Below are 9,912 nucleotides of genomic sequence, written 5' to 3'. Positions count from 1 at the left end.
GGCTGAAAAGGACCTTCCCGACTTGGCAGAGAAGAGGCTGCTCGACCCAAGCGGAGCATCACAGCGCTCAGGCGGTGTCGCCGCCCGGGCTCCGCGCACGCCGCCTCTCGCAGCGCATCCCCGGTGTGTGCAGGCGGCGGGGCGGAGGGGAAGGCAGGCAGCGCTCCCAGCCCCGGGGCACCAGCTGCCAGCCCGGGGCTGGAGGCGGCGGCAGCAGCCGGGCCGTGACTCACCCGAGGAATGTCCTGGCACGGGCGGCTCCCGGTGAAGGTGATGCAATGGGCCCGGCTCGCCCGTCCCCGCCGCGGGCAGAGCCCACCCGGCGTGAGCGCCTGCTCGGCAGCCAGCGCCTCGCCCGCATCCCCGGCCGAGCCTCTGCCGCCCGCAGGCCAGCGCCGGGCCCCGCAGCCAGCTGGGGACAGCCGGCTGGACGGGGCTGACGGGACCCGTGGGAAAGGGACGGTGGAGGCTGGAGCTTCCCTTATGAGGCTTGCTGGAGATCCGTGCTTCACACCAGCACACTGCCCCTCGCTTCAGGCTCCTGGAATTAACTCACAGAGAGGCGCTGCAAATCTTCCTGACTTGCAGCAAAATCGTGCCAGGGTCCACAGTTTAAGAGTCAAATATATTTACTGGGTTTTGTTTGGTTTGTGTTTTTTCTTTGTTTGGTTTTTGTTTGGTTTGTGTTTTGTTTTTTTTTTTTTTGAGGAATGTATCTGCAGCGTAAGGAGAGAGAAAAACTCAGTGTTAGCATTTTCACGGGTTTTCTCTAATACTCTCTTACATTACCAGAAGTTAGACTTTGTCTGACATTCTTTGCACTCCCACTGAAAATACAGAATTGTTAGAGGGAAACTTGGTATTTTGCAGGGGTATGTAAGACCCTGCAAAAGGTCACGCAAAGTGGAAAAAGAAGTGCCCTGAGCCACAGATCTCATCAAATGCAGATTTCTATGAATTTCTCTCCCTTGACAGGTTGATTTTTTGAATGGAATGGTATTTAGATTCTCTGTTATTTCAGTGTGTGTCTATGTAAGTTTCTCTGCTTTTCCTTTCTCTCTGCTTAGTCCTCTTGAAGGTAATCTGGCTGCACCATAAAAGCTCTCCTAGCAGAAACCAACAGGTTCCTGAATTGGACAGGTAGACATGTAGCCCCACTTTCTTCTATCGCAAAATAATTATTTTATAAAATTTAATCACTTAAATGAGGATCTTAATTACTTTTGGGACCTCTATTCTTCTGTCAGATTTGACTCAAGCTAACAAGTTAAAAAGTCACTGAGACAAGGACTAGCCCAAGTGAGAGAGGGGATGCCTGAGGAGGCCAAGCAGAGGTCTTGTTTCCATTGGAAATGAGGCCGAAGTGGTAACACTGAGTTCAGCGAGGATGGCAGAGAAGCAAATAGGATGCACTAAAGGAAAGGACCGTGATACCAAAGAGCTTCAAAGCATAAGGCAGCTTAGTCCATTATAATAATTTCTCACTAATGAGCATCCAGGAGTTGAATCCAAACAAAGAATGCCTCCTGCTTCAGTGTGACTCATTGCTTCCATCCGCAGAGGGTGAAGGGAGGCTTGGAGGGCTTCCTCAGAGGCATGTGCTCCACAGAGGGTATCATTCACAAAGCTTTTAGTGCTGCTGCTGGGCTCTCTGAATCATTGGGCTATTTCAGTGGTGCCTGGTGGGATGCAGGTCTTGTGGCATAGGGGTAGTGAAACTCGATGCTTCCTGCGTGCTGTGAGATGCCAAAGTGAGGAACCAGCTTTGTCTTTTGCTTGGTCATTACTGCTTTTGGCTGGATACTGGTCATTTCTGTGGCGTCCAAAGTTCACCACTGGGCTCTATCACAAGTTCCTTCTCTGATCACTGCAGTCACCAGGAGTTCAAAATTCATTTCCTTGAAAATGAGAAGCCCCTTTCTGTTGACCTGTGACCTGTTTTTCACCTCTAAGAAATAATCTCAAATTCTGATAAACTCATTTTTGTCTCAGAGATTTCTGTAAAGTCAGAAAATACTTCTCCTTCAGCCTGTGCTGCTTCTCTACTCTGATGGCTGCCAAGTACCAGTCAGTGATGTGCAGCAGCAGCAGCCCTTAAGTGCCTGGATACCTCAAGTATGCACCTTGTGAGATGAAGAGAGCAGCAAGCACCTCTGGTTCATTATTCAGTTTCCATGGTGTTAAAAACAGAGGGTGAGTCATGCACAGTTTTGCCTGTCATCCCTGGAGCACCTATCCAGCCACGCAACTCTGGAGCTGGTAACTCTCCACCTTTCATTTTTGGAGCTTGGGATATGCAGTGCAGAGGCCCCATGTGGGTGGCTGAGGGTGCTCTGCAAGGGCATGAGATTAGGGCACTCACAAACAGCAGATTCATGGTGCACATGTTAGAAGAAGTTTGCTGAGTCCACGGCATTGACTGTGGTCAGTGGCACCAGAGGATGTACTGCACATGGGCACAGCTACACCTGCTTGCCAGATATACAATAAAGGTACTCCTTCCTGAGTCCCACACTGCTGGCACTTGAACAGGCAGTGAAAGAAACCGAGTGGCCATCATCTGGGAAAAAAAATACTTCAGTTGAACAGAGCTCAGCAGCAGCACAACGTCCTGAATGTGTGGCTGTAAGGAGCTGAGGGGTAATTATAGCTCTGGATCAGTGATTCAAGGCTGATGGATCAAATTTTGAATATTGATGATGCAAATCAGTCTTGAATTCTGCATCCAGAGGGCAGGATATATCCAGAGGGCAGGACGTAAGTCAAAAAGGATATTGGAAACATAGTGTCTCAGCTGATCAACACGGTAATGTATAATAATGGAGAACAGGGGGAGAAATGTCAGCCCATCCCTCACACAATGCAGTATGAATATACGTATATGTGTGTATCTAACATAGAGAGAGGACTCTAATACACATACATGCATGCTGACAAACACTGGCTTGCCAACTTCCACCACCATACTGGTAGCAATTCAAGTGTTTTGGGGAGAGCTGCTTGGTTACAACACAGCCTGGAGACTCACAGGTACAGCTCCTTGAGGTCCTCAATTTTTAGGATTTCTTGGTTTTCAGACACACCCGTTCAGGGTGCAGAGTCACGCATGACTGAGAATCCTCTTGTCCACTTGGATGGGCTAGAGATAAAATACTCTGTTGTCCTGTGCCTGAAGCCCTGTCCAGCTCACAAAGGAACAGCAGAACACGCTTGGGAGAGTCGTGCTTCCTCGTTTTCCTGTATGTCATTTTCCCATCTTTTAATGCACCTTCCGCCCTACGTGCTGTGTCCCGCTCCACTGTCTGAGCAGCTCTGCCAAGACCGCAGAAGGAGCAGTTTTTGTGCCATGCCCCTTTGTGCCCAGGGCCTTTCCCTGCACAGCCCGGGGCAGCAGCACAGATCCTCTGCGAGCGGGGACAAGGCTGCGTGGCACACGGGAGCGACACAATGCCGCCTGTGCCGCCTGGTGGGGCGTGAGCGGAGAGCCTGACAGCGCCCGGCCACCGTGAACGGGGGGCAAACCCTTCAGAGCAGCAGAAGGCGCCTCGGCCAGGGGAGCAGCGCCGGGCGGGCAGCGCTGCTGCCTCAGAGCAGCCGCGCCGCCATCGCCCCCTCCGCAGCAGCCAGCCACCGCCGGAGCCGGCTGAGGGAACCCCCCGGGGCCGCGGGGCCCTCGCCACACGCCCGCGCTCCGGCTCTAACCCTGCCTCCGCCGGGCGGGCCACCCGGCCCCGCCGCCTGCGGGCCCTACCCCGCGGGGGCCGGCCCAGCGCGGCCCGGCGGCGGCACGTGGTGGCGGCGCGGCCCATGTGACCGGCCCTCCCCGGCCGCTGCGGCTCATCCCCCGCCTGGCCGAGTCCCCGCCCGCCTCGCCCCCAGCGCAGCGCAGCGCTCTCTGCGTGCAGCAGTCCCGCACCGCAGGCAGCCGCCGCCGCCCCGGGACCCGGCGCCATGGTAAGGGCGGCGCGGCGCAGCCGGGCGGGGAGGGCGGTGCGGGCGGCTGGCGCGGCCCGGCGGAGCCGAGCGAGGCTGAGCTGAGCAGCCCGGCCCGGCCCGCCGCGGCCCCGCGGCCTCCGGCGGCCATTTTAGTCTAAATTTAGCCGGGTGCGGGGGGAAGGGGCCGCGGGAGCGCCCGCGGGGCAGCTGCGGGCGGCGGGGCCGGGGCCGGGGCCTGGGCTGGGGCTGGGGCCGGGGCCGGGCGGGCGGCGCAGCGCTCCCTGCGGCACCGCCCGGGCGTGCGAGTACCCGACGGTGCCGTGAGGGGCGATGGGCGTGGGGAGAGGGGTCCCGCACTCCTCCCGAGGAGCCGCCGCCGCCTGGTGCCCAGGCCCGAGGGGCGGCCGGGCGCGGCCGTGAGGGAGCGCTGCGGCCGGGGCGGGGTGTGGGAGCGCAGGGCCGGAGGGCGCGAGGCGGCGGGATTCCCTCCATGGCCGCGAACAAAGCCGGGAGAGGGGCCGGCGGAGCCCCCGGGGACAAAGCCGGCGGCTCCCTGCGAGCCGCGCACCTGCCTTCCCTCCCCGGGCAGCGTTCGCTGGCAGCGCCTGCCTCGGCAGATGTAATTGCTGGACCGAGAGCAAGGGCGCTGCAGATGGGCTGAGCTCGCTCGCTCGCTCGCAGCGGGGTTTGCTAAATTATTTTCATTTTGACTTGAGCTCCCCGTTTGCCCTGTCGGTGTTTTGTTTCTTTGCTGGTTTAGGTTATTGTTTTGAACGGCTCCCGAGCTTTATGGGAGCTGTACAGTTGTAGTTGGTATTTTTATATGGACGAAGAGCAATCAAACAATACTCCCGCAGCAGCATGAAGTAGAATTCGGGAGTTCTTAAGGCGCGGTGTTGAAGCTGACACAATGCAGAAAACATTTCTGCTGCTTGTAGAGCCTTACCTCACCCAACAAAATGAGAGTCATGACAGTGCTGGATGTGAGCTGCTGCTATAGTGTTTGCTCAGAAGAAAAAAAAAAAAAAAAAGTAAAAAAAAGAGGCAACAAAAATCAACCCATCAAAACCCCACCCCCCACCCCCTCCTATCCCAACCGAAAATTACAAACTCCTCTCCTATGTTCAGTTCCTACCCTCTCATCACTCCCTCTTCCCCTCCCCCCAAATAAGCCAAATGCATGATAAGGTAAAGGAAAACTGTTTGAGTAGTACAGTTGTGTGACTAGTTGTATGAAACTGCTGTCCGGAATTGCAGCTGAAAATGCTGAGTTCTACAATAAGAAACTACTGAGTTCACGCCTCCTGTATATCCTCTGCTCCAGTCCTACAAATATTACTAAATTGATAGTGTGTTCAGGTTGAGTATAGTATTTTTATTCTTGCGGGGGCAGGCAGACTTCTTTATCTAGCACTGTGGGCTATCGTATTTTTCTAGTGAGTGTTAATTTTTGCTGTTTAAATTATTCCTTTGATCTCATTTTACAGGCTTCTGGAGTAACAGTGAATGATGAAGTCATAAAGGTTTTTAATGACATGAAAGTAAGGAAATCTTCAACCCCAGAGGAGATTAAAAAAAGAAAGAAAGCTGTTCTCTTCTGCTTAAGTGATGACAAAAAACAAATAATTGTAGAGGAGTCAAAGCAGATATTGGTTGGTGACATTGGTGATACTGTGGAGGACCCCTATACAGCCTTTGTGAAGTTGCTACCTTTGAATGATTGCCGATACGCTTTGTATGATGCCACATATGAGACAAAGGAATCTAAGAAAGAAGACCTGGTATTTATATTCTGGTGTGTGAAAGGAAAGCTTGCTGTTAAAATTGAATATTCTGGAGCTACCACTGGATGACTTAATTACTGTTTTGTTGTTGGCTTTTTTCTTTAAAGGGCTCCTGAAAGCGCACCTTTAAAAAGCAAGATGATCTACGCAAGCTCTAAAGATGCCATTAAAAAGAAATTTACAGGTATGGACCTGAAAATTGTTCTTGTTAACTGCAGTGCCATTTAGATGTTGAGGTTCTCACAAGTACATTGTTGTCCATCTGTCTTTCAGGTATTAAACATGAGTGGCAAGTAAATGGTTTGGATGATATTAAGGACCGTTCAACACTTGGAGAGAAATTGGGAGGCAACGTGGTAGTTTCACTTGAAGGAAAACCCTTATAAAAAGACAGACAAGTGCCATCTGGATCTAAGGAGCTTCCATTTCTGCAGCTCGTTCAATTGGAATAGTATTAGTCTCCCCATCCCCTCCCCTCCTCAAAAATAAGTCCCTTCCCCACCGCCCTGAAGGAGATGTCATTGTTAAGCAGTCTACCAGTGATTGCCATTAGACTGTTTAATCCTGGTAGTTTTATGTAGGATTCAAGGAATGCTTTCACGTCATACTCTTGGCCAAAACTGGCGTTGCAGGCATTCCTTGCAACATGTTCAATGAATGTGATAGTTAATGTAAATAGTCTAGCAGACAGCAAAGGGTAAGCTAATTGAATGCCTTGAAAGTATTGTCCACTGGTCGGATGGTAGACTCTCTACAGTATTACTTACAGTTGCACTTGATTGCAGTTCCATGAGGCTCTTGTGCATTCATACACCTCACCTGCCTTGACAAGCCTATTTTTGTGACATGGCAGCACACAACACTATGCATTTAAAGCACTTTTTTGTAATATGTTTGACCCGCCCCCCCAAGGAATGCCAATTAAGTTGCTGTAACTGTGTCATCAAATTATTGTAGTACCTCAGTTTCATTCCTGTTACATGCATATCTTTATAAATGAAGTAGCTGTTACGATGCCTTTCGTTTTCCATTGAATGTACACTACTGAACAGGAGTAGAAGTTATCTGTTTACCATATGAGTCTTGAAACACTAAAGTTTTGTAAAACATCAGTCATGGTGGCAATTTCTGTATTAATAAGAGCCTTAAATGGAACATTGTTTTTTGAGATCAAAAACTGGCCACGCTGCAATAAAACTTGTGGCTTATTACAGAACGTTGCCTTGTTTTCATTGGAAAATATAGTTTTTAAGTGTTTAAGCATATTTCGAATAACTTCAGTGGAAAGTATTGTAAAGGTAAACAATCATTAATCTCATCTTGAATAATGCAAGTTTTTAATACTGATTTAGGCACTGCTTTACAATACTTTGTGGCTCTGTTCTGGCCGTTCAGTAAAGGACCTGCTCCTAGTTTACCGTAAAGTAAAGAAGCTACCACTACTGGAGACCATTAGTTCCATGAAACACTTGTGTCAGAAACTTAAAAATACCAAGTAATTAACCATGCAATGTGTTTTGTACCTGAATGTTCTTAAAGTTCTACATGCCAGAGTAAAACCTTGCACGAGTTCTTAACAGCTCGCCGTCTTTCTCGGCAAGATGATGTGTAATGACAGTTACATGCAGAATATGAAGTGGGGAAATAAGTTTTGTTTCTTGAGTGTTGCAGTTAGACCGACTCAGTACAAGAATTGGCCTAAATGAAGTGTTCTGCTTGTTAGCTTCTATGTAAATAGAACTGGAAAGTGTTTGCCACTACTGAGGCTTGCATAGGGGACGTGTTTTGGCTGGGAGCCAAATAATGCTCTCCTTATAGAGAATTTGATCTGCTCTGTGTGAGCAATCCTCCGTTAGCCAGAGCTATTTATGGCAAACACATGCTTTTGTATCTTGTCATCGTTATCCACAAATGGCAAAACTGGACATGATTCTCCTGGTATGCATAAAGGAGTGCTGTTAGGCAGCCACTGGCAGCTGAACTGTACATGCTGCTAGGATGAATGCTCCTTTATCATTACCTTATTTTAAAAAGTTGGTAGAGTAGAACTGTGGAGCTTTTAAATGTGGGCTCTTTATGTTCAGTCCATAGCCTTTTTTCAACAAGGAAGCAGATAATAATCCAAATATTTTCTTTTTTTTTTTTTCCCCCCTCAATAGTAAGTAACCTAGTGGTACTGTGTTTAGGCTCTCTTGTCCTGTAGAACTTTAAGACTTTATTTCAGGCTTCTGGCTATCCCTATGACTTGCACACCTCATTGTGTTAGCTGTTCTATGTAGACTAAACTTTAATAGAATTTAAGTAAAAAGGCATGACCACTGACTTACTGAGTGTATTAATGAGTCTTGGTTTTGTTCTACAAAACTCTCCTTTCAGGTACCTTTTAAGATTGCGAAGTAACTGATGGTATGCATGTTGTCTAGATAAAAAAAAAAACAAACCCACAACTTTTTATTCCTCAAAATAGTCTATTTCTGATCATTCATGTTGTATGCAAAGCCCACTTTAATGTAAAGATCTTTGTGCTTTATGTTTAACTTGAGTTCAGTACAGTACAATGAAATTATCTTTTAACTGATTTTTCACAAGGAATAAATTGTTTCTTTAGAAAAAGCCAAAATGGAAAATGTAAAATTTTAATAAACCAGTTGAATTTTCATTCTAGACAGTTAACTTTTTTTTAAGGAGTATCGTGTTTCAATTTATTGTTTCTCTCTGCTGCAGTCTGAAAAAATGTCTGTGGCTTCTTAGTTGAATATTATAGGTTCCTTTTTTTTTTTAAACTAGCTTAGGTGTATATTCACTCAGTCCAGCTAGCTATGAAATTGAAGCACAAACTGTCTTTATGTAAGATTTCTACCAAATTAAAGTTTTGGATCCAAAAGGATCAGCCTGCCTTCAGTTTGTTCTGTAAATGAATGACTGACTGACTGACATGAGGTCCAATTCAGATGGCTTGCTTTTAAAAAAAACAGACAAAAAAATAAAATGAAAAAAAAAAACCAATAAAGTGCTACAGAACTGTTACTGTTTGAATTATGAAACAAATGAGAGACAGCTGGCATCTGTTCCAAAATGGTTTGTCAGCTGTTGTTTTCTGTCATTATGCAAAATGGTGAGGGCCTCATTGTGATCGAGAAGTGGAGGAAAATCCTCTCAAGTTGAATATCTTCTATGTATCTCTGTGTAGATGTGACTTTTGGATATCTTGGCTTCAGTTATTTTATTGATAAAGAAATGCTAAATAAATTTTTCATGAGAGTAGCTTGTGCAGAAATGACATTTTTCTTCCAAAAAAATATTTCAAAGCCAGCAGTTTCGTTTGATTTGGTAAATCCTGGAAGAGGTATAGATAGTTGTGTTTGATTTCTCTGAAAAGGGAAATCAATCCAAGACTAGAGTGTGTGAGGTTTACACTTGTGGCGATTTTAGAAATGCAAAGCTTAAATTTATATGGACTTGAGTGTGAAAATCACTCCTAGTCAGATCATGAAGTGTAATTTGAGTATGCTCAGTTAAAACCCAAAGCGTTTTGCTAAGTGGAAGAGTTTTCCTGCTCTACCATTCCCTCAGAACAAGTGATGGAATACAGCAATTGCCACAATTTGATAATAAGCTTTACTCTCTTATGCCAATTCCAGTATGAACCAAATTTTCATGTCTGCCTATTTTTTATAAACTTCTGTAAGTTCCCTTTAGTTTGTGGTGGCAAGTTAATGATTGTAGAGTGAAAACACGGCACTAATGGTGGATCAAAGATCATCCATGTAGCACCTGTCTGAGTATTGAATTTCTTTGAAATATTTCTGATTTTGAAAACCTGGTATAAATAAAATTAATTTAAATGTCTTCAGTTGTTGAGTTTGTTTGTGTGTTAGACAGCACCTACACTAATCATTTTCTTCTTGTCTTTGGTCTGGGAGCAGCCCAGATACTGTGAAAGGAGAAGTTGTGGAATACCTGGATTTTTGTAACAGGTTTCATCTGCTGCCTATTCAATTTAATATCCAACTGCAGCAAAAGCCAGCAGCAGTGACTCTGGAGATGGATATAAAGAAATTTTTAGTGGGTTAGTTATAGATAACCTTTTTCTTTTGTTGGATTCCAGCTCGTGTCTAGAAAATTAGATGGTTTTTATATAGCAAATGTAAAAAACTTATGTTTACACTGGTGACTTATTTCTAATACAGGG

The 9,912-nt window shown here is 46.8% G+C and overlaps 1 protein-coding gene across 2 annotated transcripts; it reads left to right on the top strand.

The window, feature by feature from the left end:
• The first annotated feature begins 3,675 nt into the window (after positions 1–3,675).
• CFL2 (cofilin 2) lies at positions 3,676–9,569 on the top strand. Of its 2 annotated transcripts, none has more exons than XM_086893264.1 (4): positions 3,676–3,954; positions 5,424–5,731; positions 5,828–5,904; positions 5,994–9,569. In XM_086893264.1, the coding sequence occupies exons 1-4, from the start codon at positions 3,952–3,954 to the stop codon at positions 6,104–6,106; spliced, it is 501 nt and encodes a 166-aa protein (XP_086749390.1). In that variant the 5' UTR covers positions 3,676–3,951; the 3' UTR covers positions 6,107–9,569. The 2 variants fall into 2 exon arrangements, with proteins under 2 accessions (XP_086749390.1, XP_023783662.1); XM_023927894.2 differs by lacking the exon at positions 3,676–3,954 and adding an exon at positions 4,353–5,295.
• The last annotated feature ends 343 nt before the right edge of the window (positions 9,570–9,912 follow it).

The sequence above is a fragment of the Cyanistes caeruleus genome, chromosome 6 (assembly GCF_971803275.1).
Source record: "Cyanistes caeruleus chromosome 6, bCyaCae1.hap1.1, whole genome shotgun sequence".
Taxonomy (NCBI): domain Eukaryota; kingdom Metazoa; phylum Chordata; class Aves; order Passeriformes; family Paridae; genus Cyanistes; species Cyanistes caeruleus.
The sequence above is the reverse complement of the archived record's forward strand: the minus strand, read 5'-3'. Positions and strand labels throughout refer to the sequence as shown.

Excerpts from the sequence above, each read along its gene's own strand:
- CFL2 (XM_086893264.1), top strand. Across the intron at positions 5,732-5,827 it reads GACCTGGTATTTATATTCTG|GGCTCCTGAAAGCGCACCTT; the intron begins GTGTGTGAAAGG and ends TTTTCTTTAAAG. Across the intron at positions 5,905-5,993 it reads CATTAAAAAGAAATTTACAG|GTATTAAACATGAGTGGCAA; the intron begins GTATGGACCTGA and ends TCTGTCTTTCAG.